The 26,286-nt window shown below is 52.8% G+C and overlaps 1 protein-coding gene across 3 annotated transcripts in view; it reads left to right on the top strand.

The window, feature by feature from the left end:
* Nucleotides 1-26,258, top strand: part of LOC117024666 (NADPH--cytochrome P450 reductase) — a 62,762-nt gene extending 36,504 nt beyond the window's left edge. For all 3 annotated transcript variants that reach the window (XM_033110054.1, XM_033110052.1, XM_033110053.1), the window contains exons 3-16: nucleotides 14,071-14,119; nucleotides 17,547-17,675; nucleotides 19,195-19,344; nucleotides 19,915-20,039; nucleotides 20,470-20,559; nucleotides 20,948-21,046; nucleotides 22,139-22,255; nucleotides 22,360-22,478; nucleotides 24,275-24,456; nucleotides 24,622-24,771; nucleotides 25,033-25,303; nucleotides 25,377-25,522; nucleotides 25,604-25,689; nucleotides 25,781-26,258. In XM_033110054.1, the coding sequence (XP_032965945.1) occupies nucleotides 14,071-14,119; nucleotides 17,547-17,675; nucleotides 19,195-19,344; nucleotides 19,915-20,039; nucleotides 20,470-20,559; nucleotides 20,948-21,046; nucleotides 22,139-22,255; nucleotides 22,360-22,478; nucleotides 24,275-24,456; nucleotides 24,622-24,771; nucleotides 25,033-25,303; nucleotides 25,377-25,522; nucleotides 25,604-25,689; nucleotides 25,781-25,925 (1,858 nt within the window). In that variant the 3' untranslated portion in view covers nucleotides 25,926-26,258. The remainder of the gene's footprint in view (nucleotides 1-14,070; nucleotides 14,120-17,546; nucleotides 17,676-19,194; nucleotides 19,345-19,914; nucleotides 20,040-20,469; nucleotides 20,560-20,947; nucleotides 21,047-22,138; nucleotides 22,256-22,359; nucleotides 22,479-24,274; nucleotides 24,457-24,621; nucleotides 24,772-25,032; nucleotides 25,304-25,376; nucleotides 25,523-25,603; nucleotides 25,690-25,780) is intronic.
* Nucleotides 26,259-26,286: the final 28 nt, after the last annotated feature.

The raw sequence follows: 26,286 nt of genomic DNA, 5'->3' as shown, positions 1-26,286 counted from the left end.
CCTATGAGGCCAGGCCCTGTGCTGGGAGAACCCCAGGGCACAGCTCTGCCCTGCAGGGCGCCCTGAACAAGGAGCTCTCTGGTAACAGTTTTCTCTCCCAGAAAAATTATAGTTCTTGGACTTGAAAGCAGATATTCAGGGAGTACAATTCTTGTATAGTATGTACAAGACGATAGGATAACAAAACCAATTTTACCATAGGCTAATTGATGTAAACAAAAGTCAAGTTCCTAGGGCATCTCGTTAATATTATAATGAAACAACATTATTGGGGGACCTGCTGTACCATTGACAGGGCATTCGTTTTACAGTTTAGAACACTCAGCAAGTTTTTGCAGAGGCCCTACTAAGTCCCAGATAGCCATGAATAAAATAGATGAAGTCCTCATGTTTATCAAGCTTGCTCTCTCGTGCTGAGTAGATCCTGGGCAAGACCCTTAACCTCGCTCTGCTTCGTTTTCCTCATCTGCTAAATGGAGGCAATGACCCCAATCTCACGGAGCTCTTGCAAGTATTAAACGAGGTGATATTTATGACATCACCTAGCATTGCTCCATGGTAGCTGCTTAATGTTTGTGTCAGAATGTGTTTTGCAACAAGCACTAGGTGCTGCAGGAATAGAGGTAGCATTTATGTTAAAGAAGCTGAGAAGTCAGGATGTTGAAATGTGCTTCTTAAAAATGGTGTATGAAGTGCTTTCATGTGCATTACCTAATCTGGGCCTCTGCGACAGAAGTGTGCGCTAGGCAGGGTGGGCGGCCTCATCACTCATCGGCGAGCTGGCTGGCAGGGAAGCCACGGGCTTCTGGAATTCTAAGAAAGAAGGAATTCCCCCTGGCAGAGGGATGAAGATGTGCTGTGTGTGTGTGTTGGGGGGGGTTGTGAAGGTTCTAGAAAGTGGTGCCGTACCCGAGCCTGAGAGGACTTTTGCTGTCAGAGGGCCTGAAGAAGAATGGGAGCTGGGCAGGTGAGCTGGCGCCGATAACAGGTGCATTCCTGGTGTAGCAAAGTATTTTTGGTGGGAAAAAACGTGGTGGTTAAGATAAGGGGACTGGTGTCCAGGTCCCAGCTTACAGTGAGTGGCCCTGCATTTCCTCGTCTGTAAACTGGAGGTGTCCCTCCACCCCACTCCCACCACGAGTGAGGAGTATGAATGTGCCACGGGAGTGCACGGAGCCTCCGTTCTCCCCACCACTTCTCTGGTCTTGCAAAATCGACTTGAAATAAAACTCCTAAACTGTGGGAGCACTTGTGTCGGGTAGATTCTAATTGTTTCTCTCTGCCAGGATGCTGAAACTGTATTTCCCTCTTCATAAGCTTAAAATGTTAACCTTAAGTGTGTGGTGTCCTACCCTGCAGAAATCCTTTCCCGTCCTTCATTACATCATGTTGACTACCTGCTGTGGCCGGGGGTTTTATGGGAACACTGTACAGGGAAGTGTTTACAGTGCAGGGGTTAAGTCCTGGACCTTCCCGCTGGGTGACTAAGGCTTGAATCCCGACTCTACCACATGGGAGCCATGTCACGTTTGCTGTTACTTAATCTTTTGAAGTCCACGCCCTCAACTGTAAATCAGAGATAATAATAGTACTTATGTCATAGGGTTGTAAAAATTAAATGGCAAGCCGTTGTAGAACTCTTGGCGCAGGGCCTGATGCGTGCCCTCAAGTGGTATGTCTCCTTATTTTTTCCTTCTTGTTAATACCTTCTCCAGTCTTACAGGAGACATTCAAGGAAGGCATTATAATTCCATTTTTCAGACGAGGAGACTGAAGCGCTTTGATGGAGGAGTTGGCTCAAGGCCACCTAACGTAGAAGTAGCAGAGTTGACTTTTGAACCCAGATCTGCAAACTTCGCACCCTGCGTTTTCCCCACTTTGCCATGCTGCCTTCAGTCTCTTAGATGTTACTATCCCATTTTAAAGATGAGAAAACTGAGACTCAGAGAGGCCATTTAGCTGATACAGCTGGGCCACAAGTCTGGACCTCGCGTTATAAATCCTGCCTCGTTGTCGCTGACCACAGACGTTCAGTGAGCACAGGTGATTTCCTGCATAGCACAGAGCTTGTCTTACCCACCAGGTCAGTGGGGTGTGATGGGGCTTCGTGTGGGGACTGTGCATGGCCCAGGGCTATGTCAGGAATTCTCACCACGATTTCTGGTAGCTTCTAGTTGGTGTTTTAAGGTCTTTTAGGCCTTAGCCACCTCGGATGCTGTGTCCAAACCTTTGGGCATGGATATTTTTTAAAATCAAACAAATAGGACCAACTGTGTCTGACCAGCAAGCACTTTGAATAGCATGGAAGCACAGGACACATATCTGTAGTCGCACCAACCCTGGACTTCTGGGTACAGGGCATCCAGGAGGAGGCCTGTGTGCGCAGATGAATCTCCCCAGCTATGCTGGCCCCCAGGGCCCTCACCACCAGTCTGGATTTAGCTTTCAGAACCTCAGGAACCCAGATGCCCTCTGCTGCCACTGTCCGTGAGTGGCTGACAGAGACACCACCTGTGGACTCTTCTGGAGCCTGGAGTTTCTCTCTGAGCCAGAATCAGCCTCAGTCCAGGAGTGTACCTGAGACAGTCTTTGCCCTCCAGGGTGGGGATGGGAGAGGGTTTAATACCTCAGCCAGAGTAGACTTTGCCCTAACCCTCCTCTCGGGCAGACTTCTGGTTCAAGAGCAACAATGTGGGACTGTAGTGCTGGCAGGAATGCAGGGGAAGCACATGAAGCTGCCCAGCCTCTGGTAAAAGGGGCAGTGTGGGCACGTGGTGATATCCAATCCTGGCTAGCGTCCTGGGATCCAGCAGTCAGGCAAACAGTTATACGAGACTGTGCCAAGCCCTTGTGACAGACGGATCAATAAAACAGACCCTGCCCTCCGATCCCATGGGAAGGATGGGCAGTCATGAGAATAGGTTCATCTGGAGTGGGTTACGCTGGAAGACGCGCGTGTGAAGAGCAAGAGGCAGGGTCAGGCTCTGACATGGGGTTGTGGAAGGCTTTCGACAGGAGGGGGCTTTTGAGTTGAGTCTTTAAGAGGAGCGGGGTTTGACAGGCTGTGGTGGTGGACCTGAGGCCCGGAGGAGAAGGACCCTGGGATGTGTTGGGGCGGCAGTGCGCGGTTTGGTGAGGTCACCAGGGTGTGTGTTTAGGGTAGGGCGGGTCCAGGGCGTGGGAAAGCAGGCCGGAGCCGGATTGGACAGTGCTCTGTACCCCACTGACATGGCCACACCCAGGCTTCACAAGGGCCCCTGCGGGCAGCATGGGGGACACGTGGAGAGGGCTGTTGGCAGCGTTTCTCTGATGACCAGTGACCTGTTAATGTATTTATTGGCCATTTATCTTCCTTTGTGAAGGAAGGTCTGTCTATTCAAGAGGTTGCCTATTTTTTCTATTTGATATCAGATACAAGTCCTTTGTTAGAGTAATGTATTGCAAATATCATCTCCCTTCTGTCACTTGCCTTTTTACTCTCTTAATAGTGTTTTTGATGATCAGAAGTTCTTGACTTAAACTTAGTCCAATTTGCCAACCTTTTGTTGCCCTTAACCTTCATTTCATGGTTAACATCTTTGTGTCCAGTTTAAGAGGTCTTTACTTATCTTGAGGTCATGAAGATGTTCTTTTATAGTAGCTTTTAAACTAGCTCTGCCATCCAGCTGAAATTGACTTGGTGAATTGTGTGAAAGACTTTAAAAAATTTTTTAAATTTTTTAATTTTATGGGTATTCACTCGACCCTGCACCACTTACTGATGCTTTTCCGACTGCTCTTCAGTGTCACTGTTGATGTCAATCACGTGACTGTATATGTGGGGGTACGTTTCTAGACTCTTCTGTTCTATTGATCTGTCCTTTATCCTTTCACCAAAACCTCAGTGTTCTAGTTTCTAGGATCTGACAGTCACTCTTGACTTGATATCTGGTGGCTATGTCCTCCAGCTTTGTTCTTCTAATATTCTCTTGGCTTTTTTGGATCCCTATAACTTTTAGAATCAGCTTGTCAGTGTCTACCAAAACTAAACAGACAAACAAAAAAAAAGCTGCTGGGATTTTAGTTGGGATTGGATTGAATCTATAAATTGACATCTTACAATATTGAGCCTTTTAATCCACAAACATGACTTTCCCCCCCGGGGAGGTCTTTTGAATTGTTTTTAATAGCAGTTAATGACTTAAAGAGGAGCACTTACAAGCAACAATTTCTCTTAATAATAATAAAAGTGGCTGTTTCATATGCACTCCCAGTCCCTCATTCCATGCCAGGCAGCTCCTGATCGAAGGGGCCTGGGACAGTGACGGTCCCCACAGGAGTCTGAAGCTCCGGGGAGCCCCTCTGTGCCCCCGCAGACTTTGCCTCACGCATGTGGAGCTCTGTGTGGAGCCACCCATCTCATTGGATGGGCAGCTGTTTCTATTTCTGTTTCTCATGGTACAAAGATAGCACCCCATTCCTGTGTGGGCCCCTGGCTGGGCTCAGGGCCTAGTGAGAGTGAAGATACGCAGAGAATGGCTGTTGAATTAGTAAATAGTAAACTTGTGTATGTGGCTGCCTCTTGGGCAAACTGGTCCACAGGCTTACTCAGTATTTTTAAATTTTTAAATGAAAGGCTGGCAATTTCACATAAAACCTAAACTTACAGCTTCTTTTGAACAAAAGTCAGAGGATCTGGCCACGTCGAGCCCACCGTGGTGCCTGCCAGCCGTGGCTGCGGCTGAAGGGCCATATTTCCAGATGGGGCCTGCTCCACAGCCTCCGCCCCCAGCTGCCTGGCGGCTGTGCCCCCTGCTGGTTCACTGCCCTGTGCCCCATCCGCCACCCTCCCACCTCTGCCACATTTCTGATGTCAGAGCGCTTTAGAGGAAAACAAAGCTTATTATGGAATATTTCAAACAAACACCAAAGCATAGAGCATAGAAGAGTGAACTCATGCACTCATCACCCAGTTTTAACACTTATCCTCTCCTCACCAATCTTACCTCCTTCTCTCTCCCCACTGCACCTGGATTCTCTTCAAGCAGTCATATAATTGTATAACTAATCATATAATTTGTAGGAATTATGAATAAAGCAATCATATGATTTCACAGAAAGCTGGAAATATTTCCTGTGAAATTATGTGGAAATATGAAAATATTTCAGTCCTCTAAAATTCAAGGACTGCCCTTGTTAAACATAACTTAATGCCCTAGTCCTGAAAGTCAGCAGTAAGCGTCATTATCGTCAGATATACAATCAGCATTTGTTCATAGTTCCCTGTGGACTGATAAAATTTTTTAAACCGTTTTTTAAAAATTCAGGATCTAAACAAGACCCATACATTACACTTCATTAATAAATCTTATAAGGCTCTCTTGGGGGTCAGGTACATTGAGGTATAATTTACATGCAATAAAATTCACCTTTTAGGAAAAATTAAGTAAAATTCACTGTGTAAGTATAAAGTTTTATGAGTCCCATCAGATGTATGTGGTTGTGTAACCACTGTTACAACCAAGATATAGAATATTCCATCATCCCAAAAACTCCCTCACCCCCCTCCATCTGGGCAACCACTGATCGTATTTTGGTCCCTGTAGTTTTGCTTTTCCCCAAATGTCATGCAAATGGAATTATGTAGCTACAGCATGGGCTTTCCCTCCATCCCCGTTTTTTCCTGGAAGCATTTTTGAAGAAACCAGATCATTTATTTCACGGAGTTTCCCACAGTCTGGATTTTGCTGATTGCATCCCACTGGGGGTGGCTTCTGAAAAGCCTCAAAAGAGCTTGTTTTCCTACGTGATCTTTATTTGGGGACTTGCTCTGGACAGAAAGGCCAGGAATGCCAGGAGTCAGGGCTGCTGGCTACGTTTCTATCCGTCTTTATCTTTTGAGTGCTGACATGTGAAAAGTGAGCTAGAGTTCTTTCCACATCCAGCTCAGGGTCACCCTCTCTATAGAGAGGTCCTTGGCTCTGCCAAACATGAAAATAGTAACACAGATGAGTTTTACAAAGAGAAAAGCACTAGGAGAAGGCCCCTGTGGACGTGGAGAGTGGACCATGCCTGAAAAGCTCCCGTCAGTGCAAATGGCAAGGAGATGGGCTCAGGATATTTACTCTGGCCCTGCAAGCACAGGCCTGGGCTTTCTGCTGCCACCTGGCCCTCAGGAACTTTGTCTGCCTTCCCTCTGCCCTGTCCCCCGATGAGATTGGGGTGGTGTTGGCAGAGCTAAATAGCCCAGCAGTTCCTTGGACCTCAGTCTCTCCCTTTGCTCTCCTGCACAATAGCAGTCACCTGCCTAACACGTGACAGGCCAGTCACTGCCCAGTGGTCTCGGGCTCAGGAGAGAGACCAGAGGGGCACAGCAGGGTGAGGGATCCCAGTCTGCCTGCCTGTTGGTGGGTACATGTCGAAGGCTATTTGGGTGGGGGGTGGCGTCTATGAGGGAAATAGCAGCCCACTTGAGCCTGAGAGCACCCCACATGACAGGGACCTACGATCCCTGGGAAGGACGGTGAAGTATGATTTCTGAACATGCCTGGGGACACACCTGGGACTTGTGGGACAGGGAGGCACAGCTGTGCTCAGTGGGAGCGGCCATGAACTTTCACAGGCCTGGAGTTGAGTTACTGCTTCACCCCCGAGCCTCCCTCTCCTGGGTTCCCAATGGGGATAGAAATCCTTGCCCACTTCACAGGCTGGGGAGGATTCAATGAAATAAAATATAAAGCTCCTTGAATACTAGCTGGCATGCAGTCAGCACACAGTCAGTAGTAGTTCCCGTTCCCATCTTTTGTCTTTGCCTTGTGGCCTCCCACACCTGCTTTAACCTCCCACCTGCCAAAGGCCTGTGGTCACAGGAAGCGCCTTCACTCTGCTCGTCCATCACTGCTGGTTTCCGTTCTTCACTCCATCAGTAGAGACAGCTGCTGTTGTTTACTTAAGCACTAGCCAACCACTCTGTTTTCACCAAAAGCAGCTCCCGTACCATCATCTTTTTGCCCCAGGGTTCGGGACTGTGTTGCCCACGATAGAGAAATCGGGGCCTGCTGGTGGAACTGTCTTTCCCGTGGTGGAGGCTTCAGAGTCAGAGCTGATCCTGTGCCGCCCGCCTGCCCCACAGCTCCAGGGCTGTCACCTGTGTGTCGGCTCTCCTTCCCTCTCTGACAGTGGGGGCCTGCTACCCTGGCGGGTGGAGAACTTGCCACCACACACTGGGCTCCAGAGGGGAGCCATTCAAAGCAGCCGTCCCGTGTGTCACCAAGGGCAGGAAAAGTCCCAGAAGAAACGATTTCTGCTGTGCAGAAGATTAAATCTGAGCTGCGGTTTTCAGAAATCTTTCTGAGTGCTGCCTGGGATGGGAAACAAAATGAATCACACTGGGACGTCTTGGTTCATCTCTGTCCAAGTGACTCAGTGCTTTTGTCCACCCTCCCTTTCGTCTTCCCCTCACAGCAGGCTGCAGTTGGCTTCTGAAGCCTGATCCAGGGAGACTCCTGCTCCCAATTTAGGAGTGGAGAGCCCTAATTGAAACCTTTTGTGCTCCATTCCAGAGCCGCATGGTCTCTGGGCGGGGAGCTTGGACCAGATGCGGCCTCTGAGATGGGCGGCTTGTACTTGGGTTCTTTGATGGGCGCGCCTTAAAACGAAATCTCAGCAGCAAACAGTGACCACCTTGCCAGCGTACCCCTGCTGCACAACGGGAGGGTAAGATGTGCTGGTCTCACAGCACACAGGGAGCTCCCAGGTGACGGGCCGACTAGTGTCAGGCTCTGTTGCCCATAGTTCCTTTGCAGGGAGGAAGACATGAACCGGATCTAATTTCATGTGACCCTGAGGCACCCTGGCCGCGGGATCAATGCAGCTCCCTTTATGGAGAGACGGCCCTGCCATAGCAACCTGCACAACTGCCTTCTGGTGTTCAGAAGAGCTTTATTCAGCCTCCATGACTTCCTTTTATTTATTTTTTTTCAAATAGGAAAGGGGGAGGATGTGGAGAGAAAGGGCTTTGATATAAACAGTTTCCAAGGAGACCCGAGTTGGGGTTGGGAAGGTTTTCTCCTTCCCTCGGTCCATACCGAAGAAGGAGGGGTGTGTGCCCAAACGCAGGGGATCACGGGAGGTTTCAGTCTGGAGTCCTGGTTCCTCCCTGCTGGAATCTCCAGATGTTGCAGTGTTCTCAGGCTCATGGGGACGGATGCACGCAGGGCCTGGGCTGAGATTCTGAGAGGACTTTGGGGTGCCCAGGAGCACTTGCAGGGTTTGGGCCCTGCCAGCGCTGTGTCGAGGATGGATAGGACCCGACCTCCTAGCTGCTGGCTCCCGGCCCAGTTCCAGGAGAGCACTGCAACCTGCTTTCTTCCTTAAGTCCTGGAGTTGGGAGTGAGAAACCATGGGGTGCACGTACTCAGCTCCACCGGACGAGCCCACCCTGAGAAGGTCAGTTCCAGACAGTGTCCGCGGCAACAAACTGTGTCGATGCCCCTCTGGCCGGGGGACACCTGACACTTACACTCGAGTGTGGATGGAACTTCTTCCTGGTCAGGAACACCCTGCAGCACGAACGAAGAGGGTGCTGTGTAGCGTTAACCAGCAGAGCTGAGGGCATCTCTGGCGGGGTTGGGGGAGCTTGGCTGGGCAGGGGCACTGCTGGCCCTTCTGGTCCTGGATTTGCAGGCTGCATGTCCCTGTTTCCAAAGGACGGGATTTGGACTGGAAACCAGGAAGGCCCCAGTCACCAACTCCTCTGCCTGTGAAAGATCAGGTTCAATGTGCAAATTCCGGTGTGAAGCTGTCGGGGGGTAAAGCCAGTTGAGGGCACTCAGGTGTGGACCCACGCGGGTGAGCAGCAGTGGGGAGCCAGGTTTTGCTGCGCCCCAGCAGGCTAGGTGTAACTAGTAGGGATAGCAGGAAAGTGCGCTGTCGGGCCAGTGGCTAGAGGCACGAGGTCTTCCTCAGCCGCCTCGCGTTTCCCTTTCCCCTCGTGGACCTTGGTCTGCCCAGGATCTCTGGAAGCCATCCTGGAGACGGGGGGAGTGTTCTTCCTTTCCCTGGGGGTTGAAGCTAGTGAAGGGGTCAGAGCTGGCCTTCAGAAGTGTTCGTGCCTCTTGGGAGAACCCTTCCTCCGGGGACGGCCGGGTAGCCATCCTGCCCGCCTCTGACTTTCTAGCCAGATGTGCCTGGAGGGCTTCCCTCTCCACTTCCAGAGCCGCCAGCCTGCAATTCCAGCCCTGTGCAACTGCATCAAGAGGCCACACTGCGGCCCTGCTCCCCGGGCCCCTCCCCACATGTGTGGGCCTCACCCGGGAGCCTCTCAGCCGCCAGTTCCCATGGCTTTCTCTCTCGGGAGCCTTTTTGTCTCTGAGAACAGAGCGCAGCCCTTCTGAGACACCCTTCCTGGTTTCTCTAGCCATAGTGCCTGCTCCCTCTGAAGCCCTGTGGCCTGCGCCAGCCGAGCCCATCACTGGGTCTTAGCACCAGCCACCTGGTGCTGCCGGGCCGTGGGAATCACAGAGTGACCCAAACAGCCTCCTTCTACAGAACACCCTCTTTATCCCTGACAGTTAACCAAGTTCCAGGGGCTGGGCAAGGCGCTGGGGGCTGCAGAAGCCACGAGGCAGTGTTTTCAATGAGAGGAATCTGAGGCCTTGAGAGGCCATGACTTGTCTGCTCCTGATATGCAGCCCCTCCCGTCCTGCCATGATTCTCCTTGGGGCCTGTCTTTCCCAACTTGGTGATTGGCCCTTGGAAGGTAGAGGCGGCCTTGTTCAGTCTCATGCCTGTGGTTTAGTCTCATGCCTGTGGTGCTGGCACAGTGCCCTCCCCACCCAGGCTGGCACACATAACCTGTAGGTGGAAGAGCAGCCCTGCACTCACTGGGCAAAGGGGTGCCACTTGTCCCTTTCTTCAGCAAGTCTTCAAATCCACCTTCTTCGAGGTGTAGCTTCTGTAGAAGCCTCTGTCCTTTCAGACGGGACAGTCGTTGGCTTTTCGGCCCTTGAGTGGGTAGGGGAACCCTCCAAAGGCCTTCTCAGACCACCTCCTCCAACCTTCTGCTGGGCAGAGGACTCATCGGCCCAAGAAGCCGATAAAACATGGTGAGTACTGGGCACTGTGCCGGTGGCAAAGAGACACATGGGTATCTCCCCCCAAATTAGTAAAGCCAGATCTCAGATTGAGCAATGAGAATACATTGAATTAAGTGCCTGGATGGAGGTGTGTGATGTACCAAAGATGGTGACAAATAACCTTTCCGTCTGCAGAGCAGGGAATGTTACTCCAATGAGGAAATCATACGTTCTGTCTGAAGTACAGGGAGGAGTTTGGGGGAAAGGTTAGTGGACAGATATTCTCGGTGAAGGCAGCAGTGTATCCAAAGGCAGAGAGGAGCCAAGAGAACTGAGTCGTCCGTGTGGTCTAGAGCATTTGGAAGGTGGAGTTCGGGAGGTGGGGCTGGGCCATGGTGTGAGATGCATTCCGAACCGGTGGCCTCCATTCCCTTACCTAGAATGTCTTCTCTGATATGGGTCTCTACTTGCGCCTAGCTAGTCTAACTGTCCTCGTTAGAGCCTTCAGAATCAGTCTATATCCATGCTCAACATTTCTTAACATCAAATGTAACTTTCATTTTCCTTTTACAAAAGCATTACATGTTCATTATAGAAAAGAAGGGTGGGGGAGTTGGGAATAGAAATTAGCAAAAATAAAGAGGAGGGGGAGGACTCATAATTGCTCCCCTAGGAGAGAACTTTGAACGTGTTAGTGTGTATTCTTCTTTCTTTTTAAACAAGGGGATTGTGTCACCCATATTGTTTGTCACCTGCTTTTCCCCTGCAGTCATGACCTGCGCTGCCCTGTTGAATGGTGAGCAGTGTCTGGCATACGGCTGTAACGTGTGCAACCTCTCTGCTTTCATTAGACATTGGAATTACCCCCTCTTTTTCACTATAAAATGTATTTTGAATTATAAAAATGTGAAAAACAAAACTTGGGAACATTCTGGAAACCATCTCATTCATCCTTTATCCTCACCCTTCCATGTTGTCTCTCAAGATGTATTTCTCTTCAGGTCCTTTTTCTACGAATAATTAATAGTGTGCACTCTTTTTTTAAGGGCACAGTTTCTCGTTTTCCTCCCATCAATCATACAGGATACCCTGGAAGAGGTTGAGTGTGAGGGAAGCTGTGTTTACGACCTTGGTGGCACAGCCATAGCTTATCTTTTTGCCTGGCTCTGCATTATTCTAAATGTCTACCAGAATTTCTACCAGAGCTTCTGCCTCCATACACCATGACCGGGTGTGGTTGAGAAGTGGCGAAAGATGTGTTCCATATAAGTAAATATTCCAAAACCTCAAGCCCAGCCCCTTTTAGGTGTCAAACAAATGCATTTAGTGTGTTCTTGTTTTTTAATTAAGGTAAAATTCATACCCCTTAAAATGCACCATTTTAACCATTTTAAAGTGTTCAATCTTGCGTTTAATATAATCACATTGTTGTACAACCATCCTCACGATCTAATTCAAAACGTTTTCATCACCCTAAAGGGAGACGCTGTCCCATTATTAGCAAGCTGGTCCCCCACCCCCAGCACCCCTCATCTACCTTCTGTCTCTATGGATTTGCCTGGTCTGCACATCTCATATAAATGGAAATTGCATTTAGTTTTGTTTCTGCCTTTTTCTCATAATACTTTATCAGAAACGTTTGTCTAGGTTGCTGATAGTTTTCTTCACCATCAGTTTAAATTTACGCTTGATTTATATTTGGTAGGTAATATATTCTTGTGACTCAGAATTCAAAAGGAACCCAGGGGTCGGGGTCACACCGCTGTGCTCCTCACTTTCTTCACCGAAGAGTGAGCCTTGCCCAGCCTGTCATTAGTGCAGACAGACATTTAGTGTTCAAGTGTACGTTCTCGTTCAGGCCACGCATAATGTAGGGCGGGGAGTAAGACGTGGCTGTTGGTGGCTGGGCATCAAGATGTGCAGACACAAGACCCCTTCGGAGTATGTGTGACTTGGAGCTGGGAGTGGGAAGAGAACCGGGCGGGCCTGAGGGCCTCCACACGTGCTCTTGGCCTGGCCCTGCTCGTGTCAGGATGGGCCTGCCCTGGGGACACTAGAGTAAGGGGGAGGCAGGGGGCGGCCATCGCGGGGCAGGGAAACCTGGGCAGCCGGCCCCCAGCTGCCGCCCTCTTGCCCCTCATGGGGCCGCTGCACTGACAGTGCCTTCGGGACAGAGGAGAGAAGCTGGAGTGGCCGAGTCAGGCACTGGGCCTTGCCTCCCATGGGGCTCCACGTGTAATATTATTTAACACTAGGCCCAGAAAATAGCCTACTATTTCGTGCTAAAATAGGTTAGTAGGTCCTAAAAGTCCTGGACCGACTAATCTAGGAAAAACCCAGCAGGGGCTTACACGTGAAACTTCTATCTCTATGTTTACAACTACGTGTCTAAACAGCTTCTCAGAGGCATCCTTAAAAGACACTTTCCCTTACGTAACTTTTTCCCTGGACCCCAGGCCTCTAGCCCTGAGGGATATCATTTTTATGCAGTTGTGACTTGTGTGTGCACACACCCGGGGGCATCCCACTTTTTAGTACACTTTCCCACTTGAAGGAGGATGTAAGGGAAAGAGCAGGGATCTCGGAGTCAGGCTGGGATTGTCCCTGCCTGGCAACTGACTGGCCAGGGAACCAGGCACAAGTCCTGCCATCAGGCTTATGTCAACTCGTCTGTAAAACGGGCGTTCAGGTTCCCCAGTATGGGGGGTGGGGAGGGGCCTGTTTTGTGGCAGGGGCTTTCTGGATGTGATCTCGTTACCCTCCCCGAGACCCCATATCGCCAACATGTCGCCTAGGTCTCAAAGTGCTTGGCCATCTCCGATTGCATCCTTGCCCCCTGGCCAGCCTGCCTGACCGGCATGGACTCCTGGCTGGCAGGCTGAAGGCAAAAGGGAGCCACTGAGCTCTAGACGGCCTCCGGGGAGCCCTGACGTGGGGAGAGGAAAGATGGAGGCTCTGCACCCTCCCCGAGGCTGCCCACTTCTGATCCCAGCCCACCCCACCCAGACAGTCGACTTTGGGTGTCTTCATACCTCATCGAATCCCTTTCGGCCCTGCTCTGATCTTATCTATGGTCCATTGTGTTTGATGAAAAATGTAGCTCCTTGCCTGGACCTTTCTAATTCAGAAATGGGGATAGTCTTGGCCACTCTGTGAAAAGGATTTGCTAAGTAAATAAATGGCATGAATGGAAAGGAGGCCAGCCTTCATCTAACTTTGGAAAAAATGTGGGAATACTCAGCACCTGCCTGCACATCCCGCAGCCAGTCCGTATCATAAGCTTTTGTGTGAGGATCTGGCGCCCTCTGGCCACCCCGAGACCCTGCTGTTGGCTGCGGTCTGGCAGGGGAGGTGGCAGGGTGAGTGGGAGCTTCCTGGAGGAGATGGGGCCCAGTTCAGGGCCCTAGAAAGTACCAGGATGACAGCAGGGAACAAAGAACTGTGGCCTCACCTCAGGGATGGGGAGGAATCCAGGGGAGCCTTGGGGGGGGAACCGGGGTCTGTGGATGAGCAAGTGGGGTGAGGGCACTGTGGGTGGAAGCAATGGCTTGACGGGATTCTGAGCCGTAATGGAGGGAGTCAGGTGAGGCTGGGCACAGAATCTGAAGGGACTTGTGTACCCCTGTGCTGTGGGGCATGGGAGCCATGAGGGTAGGCGAGTGGAACAGGCAGCGGTGTGGTCAAACCTGTGTTCAGGAGACCCGGGCGCTGTGTGAGGCAGGGATTGGAGGTGAGAGAAGGCTGTGGGGACCGTTGGCTGTGGGTGTTGACGGATGGGGAGGGAGCCCTTGATTGTTTTGTTCTCGTCTATCCGTCTTTCCGGGGGTAGGGGGCCTGGCTCTGCTACGTTGTTGGTATCTTGAGAGGCTTTGGGTTGACTGTAGGGGGAGGGGGCGAGGCCTGGCACTGGCCCCGAGGCAGCTGCTGGTGTGGTCCCTGGGGAGGCGCGGGGCTGAGCTGAAATGCCTCGATGCTGCCACACTCATCCCATGTCATCGGACACTTTTGTTTTTAGGGCCTCCTCTGTCAAGGACAGCAGCTTCGTGGAAAAGATGAAGAAGACGGTGAGTTTTTTCTCTGTGCTCTTCTAAGCGAGTCTTGGCCTGGTGGACACCGAGGGGACCCCAGCAGGTCAACTGCACTGGACAGGAGAGGGTGGGTGGGAACCTGGGCCCAGCCCCCTACATGTGCATTTTCGTCTAACCAAAGCCCCAAAGCTGCTCTATTGTTGCTGGGACAGTTCACTTTGTGTTTGAATGTTTCCTTCTTGAACAAACCAAACTATAAGAATGGACTGCCCTCACTCAGGATGCCGTCCCGTCTCCTCCCTCCCACGCCAGGCTCTGTCTGCGAGCATATATGCAGCCCACATGGCTGTGATCATGGCACAGCCACAGTTTTATCTGTTTGTTTTCATTTATTTAAGTATTTAACTTGATGACAGGGTACTGCATTCACATGGTTACAATCCCAAACGTAAACTCTGCAGTGGAACACCCATCCCCGGGGCCTGCCACTCACCACCAATGTTCTTAGTATTTTACGAATCTTTCTAGAGCTTCTTTGTGCCAGTACAAAAAACACAGAGGCTCTTATACTTTTTTAAAACACAAAAAGTGGCATATGACCTACACTGTTACAGACCAGGCTGTTTTTCTGACTTAATGACATATCGTGGCGATCCTTCCATAGCAGTTCAAATACACCTCCCTCGTTCTTTATTACATGATTCCATTATGTGAGCGTAAGTACTGTATTTGTTTAAACATGGCCCTTTGATGGGCACTTGGAATATTTCTAACTTTAAACTCTAAATATTTCTAACCTTAACCCAAATGATGCTGCTGTGAGTCTGTAGATCAATTTGCACATTTGCAAAGACAGTAAAATCCCGGAAGTGGAATTACTGGATCAAAGGCATATGCATTTGTAAGTGTGATAAAAGCTGCCACGTTGTCCCCACAGGGTCACACCAGGGCACTCGCATGAGCAATGTGGGAGAAAACCTGTTCTTCAGAGCCTTGCCAACAGAGTTTATTATCAAAGTTTGGGGTTTTGCCCGTTTTCTAAGTTAAAAAAAATGATGTCTCTGTAGAGTTGTAATTTGCATTTTTCTTATGAATGAGGTTAAGCAGATTTTCATATGTTATGATGGCCTTTTTTTTTTTTAATAGATTCTCTGTTCAAATATTTTGCTCAATTTTTCCATTGGGATTGATCTTTCTCGAGGAATTCTTTAAAATTATTAGGGAGCCTTACCCCTTGTCTGTGATATGAGTTAAAAATATTTTTCCCAGTTATTGCTTGATTTGACTTGGCTTATCATGTGTGCTTATTTGTTTTGCCATGTAAAAGTTACACAGTCCACTTTATTCTTCTTTCTATGACTTCTGGACTTTGAGTCATCATTTGAAAGTCCTTCCCCACTCTGAAGAGATAGAGGAAATTCTCTCATGTTTTCTTCTAGTACTTTTACAGTTTCATTTTTCATATTTAAAATTCAGTCTGTTGGGAGTTTATCCTGGCATATGATGTAAGGTACTCAGCGCTGCTTTTTTTACACAGCTGAGTTCCATGTAACAGAGGCCATCTATTCCCCCACTGATTTTATCATACACATAATTCCCATCATCAGTTCTTTGGGGTCTATTTTCTTATCTTCCTATTGTAGTACTTTGATTTAGCAGTCTGTGTGGGTGCAGTATCGCACTGTTTTAATGATTGTTTTAATATCTGGTCATGCTAGGCACTGCCTCACGCCATCCCATCACTTTTTCAGTTTTCTTGGCTATTTCATATGTATTTATTTATTTTGGGTAATGGTTTTTATTGAGATACAATTCACATTCCATGCAGTCCACCCATTTAAAGTGTACACTTTAGTGTTTTTTAGTACATTCACAGAGTTGTGCAAACCATCAATCACCACAGTCAATTTTAGAACATTTCCGTCACCCCAAAAAAGAAAACCCATACCCGCTAAGTCACCCCCATTGCCTCGTCCGCCTCCCTCAGCCCTGACCGCTTAATCTCCTTTATGTGTCTGGAGCATTGCTAGTTACAAATGGCATCGGACAACATGTGACCTTTTGTGTTGGCACCTTTCACTCAGCATCATGTCTTCAAGGTTCATCCATGTTGTAGCGCGTGTCAGCACTTTATTCCTTTTGTTGCCAAATAATGTCCCTCTGGATGAAGTTATATTTATTTTTCCACAGGACTTTTAGGGTCACTTTGTTGAGGAAAAAAGAGCTCTTAGAATTTATTCAGGATCATGTTCCGTTTCTGTATTGATACAGGTAGAACTGCCATCGTGCATGTTGAGTTTTCCTCTCCAAAATCAGCGTGCTTTCCTTTGGGTTGGGTCCTTTATCACTCGGTAGCTTCTCATGGATTTCTCATACGGTTGAGTTCTAGGTACTTTACATATTTTGATCCTACCGTAAATATTTAGCTACTATTTTGTATCCTGTTTGGGTCCGTTTGCCTGATATCATAAGCATTTTCTCCTTTATGAAGTAGTTTTTGTAGTGATTATTTTATAATACATTTTTAAATGATTTGTAGAAAATTCAGGAAATGTAAAAGGTATGAGAACACTTTAAACCAATTGTAATCCGTGTTTTATTTTGTCCTTTGTACACATATCAGTTAGGGCTGGGTGCAGAAACCCAAAACCTAGGTACTGGGCTACATAGGTGCAAAAATCCGAAACCTAGGGCCCTGGGTACCACTGCAGAGAAATCTCGTGTCTGCATAACCGGAAGGTGGCCTGTGCCTCACTTCCACCTTCCAGATCTTGCAAAGCACATCCAGTTGCCAGACCTAATTTGCTGCAGCCCTAGCAGGAAGACCAGGAAACAGGGTTGGGGCTTTTCAGTAGTTGCTGCAGAGGCACAGTGGGGGGGTGGGGGGGACGGGATGAAGAGCCGTGAGCCAGTCCATATGGTTCCTTTTCCTATTGTGTAGATTTTTTAAAATAAGTATTACTTTTATATCATCCAGAAAAACTCGCCCATAATTCCCCATTAGAGACTCTTGGTGTATTTCTTGCCTGTCTTTTTCTTTTGTGTATGCATGTATATACTATACAAAACATATACAGACACATATATATGGATGCGTGTATATAACAAAATTGGATTACACTATACATACTGTTTGGTCACCTTTTTTTACTGAGTGCACTATGTTGTATTTTTTCATATGTCATTTTAAAATCTGTCCGAAGTGTGACCTTGAGTAGCTGCATGTGTAAGATTACACTGATGCCTAGAGTCAGCTGGGTAGCCTGAGCCCCCATCCACACCACAGGAGCTGTGGCAGTAAGATGCTAACCCGGAGTGACCTAGAGAGGACCTGTGGCAGGAAGGAAAGAGGCTGCCCTTGAGGTGCCCCACCTGCGTGGCCTGCCCTGTGGTCACCTGGAGTCCCCGGTGAAGCCTGTGGCTCTTAGCTCCCCACTGACCCTGCGTGTCTGGCCTTCCCTAGGGCCGGAATATCATCGTGTTCTATGGCTCCCAGACGGGGACCGCCGAGGAGTTTGCTAACCGCTTGTCCAAGGATGCCCACCGCTACGGGATGCGGGGCATGTCAGCAGACCCCGAGGAGTACGACTTGGTGAGCTGTCCCCACGCTCTGGCCCTTCCTCCCATTACGGAAGCTGTCCCTGGATCATGGAGATGCTTCATGGGCTGAGTTAGTCAAAGAGACAGACAGGAATGGGTGTCTCCTGTCGTTTGTACTGGCAGCCAGGTGGCCCTGGTTTTAAGGACATGAAGAACACCTGGCCCAGGTGTGCACTTGTGAGCTCCCAGCACTGCTCATGCCCAGCCGTCCATGTTCTGCGTGCTGTGCGCTTTACAAGTGCTGGGTGGGTGCTAACAGAACATATTGGGTGTGGCTTTCATAATGAAAGGGTCTCAGCAGGTGAGGAGAGGACCTGTTTCCCATCTTTCCCCCACACCCCCACCCAAACCACAGTGGCAGGGGAGCTGGATTGAGGAGTCGGGAAGTGCTCTGATCCTCCTCTGCCCTGACTGCCTGTGTGACCCTGGGACAGCCCCTTCCTCACAGATGAGGAATGAGGGCGTTGGACATTGGACGGCCATCTCTGGGAACCCTTCTGCTGGGCTTTGAAATGAGGCCGTAAAGTCCTGTGTCTGGGCCAGGGCAGAGGAGCGGGGACGGAGCCTGAGGGAAGAGTGCAGCTTGGGTTGGGGCAGGAGAACCTGAGAACTGGGAAAGGCTTTGGGGCTGCGGGATCCTTCCCCGCTGCCTCCGCCTGTCACTCCTTTGGGCCACTGCGGGACCATGCAGGGTTCAGTCCCTACTTCCGGCCTCACTAGCACCAGGCTGTCTGAGGGCGTGGGGGAGGCTCTGCGTGCTCATTCTCCTCCTGGATTGGCTCCTTTGTCCTGTTCTTCCCCTCACGTGCTTGCGTTCTCCAGTTTGCAAGAAACTTCCAGCGGTTTCTGGGCCAGGGGAACTAATGTCAGCCAGGCCACCTGCCCCAGGTGGAGGCAGTGGGCAAGGAAGCGGGAGCTGATCCTTAGGTCCCAGCGGGGACAAGGCTGGCAGGGAGCATCTGGCCCTGGGAAGAAGCTTCCCGGGAGCTGCCTTCCTGCGTCCCCCTAATGGGTCATCGCATCGTCGCCTCGCTGCTCCTGCAGCTCCAACAACACAACAGATGTTCTTTCTCTCAGAACCACTGTCTCCTGAACACCAGCTGCTTCCTGCGCGTGGACTCCATCTCCCAAACCCAACCGCCCCACCCTCACCCCCCGCCTCTGTCTTAGGGACGGGCAGCACCACCTGTCTGTCTCCAGACCTGGGTTTTGAGTTGGTGAGCCTAGGAATCAGTGAGAGCCTAGGTCCTGTGTGCTCCAGGGACCTTGTGGGACAATGACGTTCACCCCTGGTGGCCCAGGGCCAGTGCACAGGGAACCATGTTCTGAGTGCCAACTGGTAGCACGGAACCCAGCCGGTCTGTACCTGTCCACACCCTTTCCTCTGTAAATGCACCCCCTTGCGCTTGAACCCTGGACTTGCTTGTCTGCACCCCATCACGTACAGACCTGGGGCACTGAGCAGACCGAGTCATGGTCGCTGGGCCCGGGCCCTGCCCTTCTGTCTCCAGGCCGACCTGGGCAGCCTGTCAGAGATAGAGAACTCCTTGGCGGTGTTCTGCATGGCCACCTACGGCGAGGGGGACCCCACTGACAATGCTCAGGACTTCTACGACTGGCTGCAGGAGACAGATGTGGACCTCTCTGGAGTCAAGTATGCGGTGAGTCCCCCCACCTTTTCTCCACTGGCTCCCTGCGGGCTCCTAGGTGGCAGCCTGTGGCGCTTCCCCTGGGCGTCCAGACCCCCATGTCCAAAAGGAAATCCTCCAGGTCTCACCTCCTCGTGATCAGCCAGGGCAGGCCAAGGTGTCAGGACAGGGGGCCCGGTAGGGAGCTCGTGGCAGGGAGCCCGGGTCAGGCTGTTTATAGGGCGACCCCCTCTTCCGCCTGGGGCCCCAGCACTAAGAGAGCTTCTCCTTCCACGTGCCCAGCCCCACTTGGCTCCAGGGGGCAGTTGTTGCTGGAGACTAAAGGCAAGAAAGGGGTGGCAGGATGACCAAGATTTGGCTGGGCGAGGAGAGCCGGATGGGAGGTTGACATGCCCCTGCTGGCCGCCCAGGGTTGAGGTTTAGAGCCTGGCTGTGGAGGGGGGCTCCGGGCTGTCAGTCACCGAAACAAAGCCACCTCCAGGGGCCAAAGGTGTCCCACCTCACAGTGCTGCCCAGTGGCTTGGCCAGCACTGCCTGGAAACCTACCGCTGGCCAGGCCTCAGACCCACCCGTGTCACACAGGTGTTTGGCCTCGGGAACAAGACCTATGAGCACTTCAATGCCATGGGCAAGTATGTGGACAAGCGCCTGGAGCAGCTCGGTGCCCAGCGGATCTTTGAGCTGGGGATGGGCGACGATGATGGGAAGTGAGTGCCCCAGACCCAGCCTGCGCGCGAGGCCCCCTCCAGCTGTCAGGTGTCAGACGCGCTCGGGGTTAGGGGTGGCTGTGGCACGTGAGGGGTGTGCAAATCACAGTGTCTGCTGAAACGCCGTGACACACAGAGGAAGACAGTCCCACCCCCCACCCCCCAACCCCTAGTGAGCGAGCCTTCTTTGCGTTGCTTCATCCTCCTGGCTTGTCCGTGGTAGTGCAGACATCTAGACACTTCCTGATACCTTGGGTTACATCACTGGGCAGGCAGCATGCAATGAGTCCTCCAGTTCTGGGGGCTGCTGAGAAGAAGAGGGCCCGGCAGTGCCATCCGACACCCAGGTGGTTGGGAAGCCAGCCCACTGCAGGGTCTCATCACCACAATTGTGTGGCCTGGGGCCTGCCTCATTACCTCCTCTCCCCAGCCTAGAGGAGGACTTTATCACATGGCGAGAGCAGTTCTGGCCTGCTGTGTGTGAGCACTTTGGGGTGGAAGCCACTGGAGAGGAATCCAGGTGAGTGTGTGCCCAGAATGGTCTGTGGGCCCTGGGCGAGTTCCTCCTGAGAATGGGAGACCTGGCCTGGTGGGGTGGTGGTGGGAGAGAGGGAGAGGCAGGCTGGCGGAAGCTCGGTCAGATGCAGGAGGGTGCCAGGTCCCAGGCTAAGGTGTTGGGCTTTGTCTGAAATGACAGGCTTTCCTTACCTTCTCACAGAACCACCTGGAAGTATTCTGAACCCCCGGCTGCCCCACCCCTTCCCCAGCTGCGCTGGCTCCCTCCCACCTCATACGGCCTATCTGGACCCTCCTGCACTGTCTCCTGATAGTTTCACTCCCTAACTCAGCCACCCGCCCCCCTCCTCCCCTGCCAGCCCCCAGCCTCACCCTCTGTCTCTCCTTTTCAGCATTCGCCAGTATGAGCTTGTGGTCCACACAGACATAGACATGGCCAAGGTGTACGAGGGGGAGATGGGCCGCCTGAAGAGCTACCAGAACCAGAAACCGTGAGTGGAGGCCATGGTTGGGGACCAGGCCCTGTGGCGCCTGTGCACCTGTCTCAGGTCCCTGGGGGCAGCAAACAGCTGGTAGTCCTGCGTGTCCCGCAGACCCCATCCCGTGGGGCGTCCTTATCTCCACCCTTGTCCAGGAGTGGGTGTAGGTGGGGGCACCCACGTTTTCATCTCCACTGCACAGGAGTACATGAAGCCCAGAGCAGAGACGGGAAGCTGCTCGGTGCTCAGGGCCCACAGGACCCCTCCCCACCCAGAGGTCCCTCGTCCAGGGCACAACCTCTGAGAGACTGGCACTTGCTCAGCTTGTACTTAAAAGCTCGGAAGTTTTGCTGTGAATATGCTGGGGTGGGGGGTGCATAGCAGTTCCTGGACCAGGACATAGGAATTTCAGTTTTGAGTCTATGTTGGACTTTGGCAGAAGGACACTCTTCCTTAAATTCTGCCCTAATATTTGGACTTTTTGTCCAAAAACGTAGTGTTCCTCTCTTGGGCCCCTGATTAGCCTAACCGCTGGGCACTGCTGACTTCTGCTGGAACCACTCAGAAAAGTCCTCCTTTTACTCCCAGATCCAAGATCCAGCAGCCCTGCTTTAGTCAGTCATGCTGGAGTCCTACTCTAACAGGAAGGCCAACATTTCAGTGACTTTAGAGCGTAAAAGTTCATCTCCTGTTCGTGTTGCCGTCCAGGGCAAGTGGGGGAGAGACCTCTGCTCCATGCAGTCACTCGGGGACCCAGGCCTCTTCTGTCTCAGGGGCATCTTCAAGGACAGTCCTCCTTTGCTGTTAGCTCACCAATGGGTACAGAATGTGGAAAGTCTCCCAGGTTCTTAGGGGCCAGCCTCACTTTCCACATCTGTAAATGGAGACACTGATAACCTAGCTCTGCCCACTTTGTGGGGTTGTCAGGAGCATTGCCTGGGATTGGGCTGGGGGAGCCCTTTCCATACATGAGGTTTCCTCCTAGCCCTTGGAGGCCGGCTCTGAGGTTCCCTGTGTTTTGTGAAACCAGAAGGGTCCCTTGGGGGCAGGGAGATTCAGATTGAAGACCTAGCCAATCACTGAGCTGCTCTCTTCCCCTCCCAGCCCCTTTGATGCCAAGAATCCATTCTTGGCTGTTGTCACCATCAACCGGAAGCTGAACCAGGGAACTGAGCGACACCTCATGCACCTGGAATTAGACATCTCAGATTCCAAAATCAGGTACGAGCTGCCGCCACCCGCTTCCCCACACCTTCACTCGGGGCCTTCTAATCTGGGGACAGAGCCGCCTTCCACCCTCCTCCTGAGCCTCACATCCCCCCCAGGTATGAATCCGGTGACCATGTGGCCGTTTACCCGGCCAATGATTCTGCCCTGGTCAACCAGCTTGGCGAGATCCTGGGTGCCGACCTGGATGTTGTCATGTCCCTGAACAATCTGGATGGTGAGTCCTGGAATCAAGGCCACCCTCCCTGTCTGCCTGGGCCTGAGGCAGCTGGCAGGAGTGGGCCCCTTGGCAAGGCCTGTAGGTTGAGCTGCTTAGGCCTGGAGCCCTGGTGCCTGAAAGGACCCTTATACCCAAGATGCCACGGTTATGGGTTTTGGAGGAAACTCAGGGGTGGGGGGTCAAAAGTAGCCGTGGGGTCTGGCCCTCTGCCTTGGGGTTCCCTCCATTCCCCACACTGGCTTAGTCCCTTGAGGGAGGGAGGGCTGCCTGGAGGCAGCTGGCCCTGCTGCCTGCCCAGACCCCATGTCCCGTGGGGAAGAGGGGACTGCAAGCCAGGTCCCTGGTCCCCAGGCTCGGATCCACCACAGCTGATCACTGGAGGCCTGGGGCCGCCCTCTTCCTGCTCCAGGGGCTGCATCTTCGCACCTGTGAACTTTGGGATCAAAGTCAGCATCCCTAACAGTCTTGGGGGTTCATTCAGGGTGCTGAGTGCAGGAGGCACTAAATAAGGCACAGGGTTTTCCCAAGGCCGTGGTACCAGCTGCCCCGGGTGCTGCCCACTCGTCCTGTCTCCTAGCCTGGCCGCTCCTTCTCACCAGCTTGAGTCAGCCCTTAGGAACAGCATGAAAGGGGGCTGATTTATATCAGAGTTCGTTGTGCCAGCAACAGGGGGACAGGCCATTGGGTCTGTCGTTCTGTGGGGCATGTCCCTTGTACCACCAGAGACAGGAACTTGCTGAGGGAGGCTATGGAGCTCACTCCCCTCAGGAGACTCTGAATCCCTGCAGGGGGCCCTTCACTGCCAAGAGCGGCTGAGAGGTGCAGAGGCTCAGAACTCCCCAAGGCAGACGGATGTGCAGCTTTAGAAAAGATGTGCTCACTCCCACCCCCAGCCCCACCCCCGTAGTGCAAGGCCTGAGCCCTGCTTCTGAGCTCGGCACAGAGGTCGCTGGGGTGCTGGGAATACCCTCCTTTTTGATCTGGGTGCTGAATACACAGGATGTTCAGTTTGTGAAAATCCATCAAGCTATACATGTATGACTTGTAGATCATACTAAGGTCAAACGCCTCCAGGAATTAGACCCAAACCCCTAAGTGCTGAGCCCACCCTGGGCCAGGCCCTCGGCCTTGTGGGTGGTTCTGCAGCAACTCATCTGTGCACAGGCATAAACAGCCCTGCAGTCTCGCCTCTAAGAGGTGGAGCCCCTTCTCGGCTGCTCCCAGGCTGGGGGCTGCTCTCACCTGACTGGGGGAGGAGGTCAGTAAAGCTGGCTTGGTGACTGGTGGCAATAGACGGCTGCAGCAAGGCCTGGCACGGAGGCCTGTGCCATGGCTGCACCTGGAGTGGACAGGATGCTGCCCCAACAGCTCAGCCGTGTGTCCAAGCGTAAACACCGATCTGGAGGTGGCCGTGCATCACGGTCAAAGCCCCCGTGTTGGCATCTCACGGTCCTGAGCCTTGGGTCCCGATGGTAGACCAGGCCCAGCCCTCTGAGCTGCTCTAGGCAAGCAAAGGGCCCCTGCAGGGACTGAGACTTTGCTGGAGTGGGGACAGTGAATGCCAGGCCTTCCGCAGCAAGGTCCCGCTTCTGACGAGCACGACGTGTGCGGCCTGAAGCTTAAGGCTGGCTGAAAGCCTGAGGCTCTTCCCCAGGGTCAGGGAAGCAGCACAAAGATCTGGCCTTGCTTCCGGTGCCAGCTGGGCTGCCTGCTTCCTGCAGAGCAGCCTGCGGCTTCCCGTCCCCTCCCGTGGCCCCCCACTCACCCAAATCCTGCCTTCTGTCTCCCTGCAGAAGAGTCCAACAAGAAGCACCCATTCCCCTGTCCCACCTCCTACCGCACGGCCCTCACCTACTACCTGGACATCACCAACCCGCCGCGCACCAATGTGCTCTACGAGCTGGCCCAGTTCGCCTCCGAGCCCTCGGAGCAGGAACAGCTGCGCAAGATGGCTTCCTCCTCTGGGGAGGGCAAGGTGTGCCCGCCCCCCGCCGCCCCCCCCGCTCCCAGACTGCTGCCCCCTCTGCCCTGGGCTGCACCCCCAGGCCACCCTCACCCAGCCACTCTCCACGCGGCTTGGGCTGAGCTTCAGCTCACCGCGTCCCCTCACGCGTGTCACCCTGCGTCCTGTCCTCCCCAGGAGCTATACCTGAGCTGGGTGGTGGAAGCTCGCAGGCACATCCTGGCCATCCTGCAGGACTACCCGTCCCTGCGGCCCCCCATCGACCACCTGTGTGAGCTGCTGCCTCGGCTGCAGGCCCGGTACTACTCCATCGCTTCGTCTTCCAAGGTAGGCAGGCCGGCCCGCCGGCAGGAAGCATCGCCTGGGCGGGATGTCGCTCGAGTCCCCGGGCAGTGTAGCTAGTAGGCCGGGCTGTAAGACTGCACACAGCTCACAGCCCCGGTGCCAAGAGCCAGTCAGGGAAGCTGTTTGGGCAGCACAAAGGGTATGGAGAGACCCTGAGCAGGGACCCAGTGCCAAGGCAGCCTGGGTGACAGGGGAGGGGGCCTCGGCACAGCTGCTGCACTCACTCCTGCCCCCCGCCCCCAGGTCCACCCCAACTCCGTGCACATCTGTGCCGTGGCTGTGGAGTATGAAACCAAGTCTGGCCGCATCAATAAGGGTGTGGCCACCAGCTGGCTGCGGGCCAAGGAGCCCGCTGGGGAGAATGGCCGCCGGGCTCTGGTGCCCATGTTTGTTCGAAAGTCCCAGTTCCGCTTGCCCTTCAAGGCCACCACGCCTGTCATCATGGTGGGCCCTGGCACTGGGGTCGCCCCCTTCATAGGCTTCATCCAGGAGCGCGCCTGGCTGCAGCAGCAGGGTGAGTGTATGGGCCGCGCTGGGGGCAGGGCCAGCGTCCAGGCGGGTTCCACACTTACCGGCCCACCCCCCAGGCAAGGAAGTGGGGGAGACGCTGCTGTACTATGGCTGCCGCCGCTCTGACGAGGACTACCTATACCGCGAGGAGCTGGCCCAGTTCCACAAGGAGGGCGCCCTCACCCAGCTCAACGTGGCCTTCTCCCGGGAGCAGCCCCACAAGGTGAGTGGGGGACAGGCGGGGCTGGCGGGGGGCGGGGCGGGCTGTGGGGCTGGCCTCACAGACACCACCCTCTGCCCTCAGGTCTACGTCCAGCACTTACTGAAACGGGACAAGGAGCACCTGTGGAAGCTGATCCACGAGGGGGGTGCCCACATCTATGTCTGCGGGTAAGTGAGGGCAGAAGAAAGGGCTGAGGCCCTGCCTGATCGTGGGGGGGCCCTTGCCCGGCCCCCAGTGCCACCTCCTTTCTCCCCCCAGGGATGCTCGGAACATGGCGAAGGACGTGCAGAACACCTTTTACGACATTGTGGCCGAGCTGGGGTCCATGGAGCACGCCCAGGCCGTGGACTACATCAAGAAGCTGATGACCAAGGGCCGCTACTCCCTGGATGTGTGGAGCTAGGAGCTGCCCTCGTGTCCTACAGACTTGCTTCCCCATGTAATCACTTCCCTCCCCCTTCTGCTTGTCTCCTGGGTGGGTTCTGCTGGGCCGTCATAGGAGGCAGGCCCAGTGAAAAAGACTGCTCTAGGTCCAAGATGTGCCCTCCAGAGCCCCTGGCCACAGGGCACATAGCCAAGGGTGACCGGGCCCACACTTTGTGAACACCTCAGGCCCCAGTGGCTGTACAGAAGGGGCTTTTCTCAGCTGAGCAGGAGCTTGGCCCCTCCACGTGATTTTCAATGAGTGTAAATAATTTTAACTTCTGCTCCTTGGAATAAAGTTCTGTTTTCTGTATTTGCCTGATGATATTCCTTGCACAGGT

This window comes from Rhinolophus ferrumequinum, chromosome 7, assembly GCF_004115265.2.
Source record: "Rhinolophus ferrumequinum isolate MPI-CBG mRhiFer1 chromosome 7, mRhiFer1_v1.p, whole genome shotgun sequence".
Classification (NCBI taxonomy): domain Eukaryota; kingdom Metazoa; phylum Chordata; class Mammalia; order Chiroptera; family Rhinolophidae; genus Rhinolophus; species Rhinolophus ferrumequinum.
Note: the sequence above shows the minus strand (reverse complement) of the source record. Positions and strands in the feature narration are given on the sequence as shown.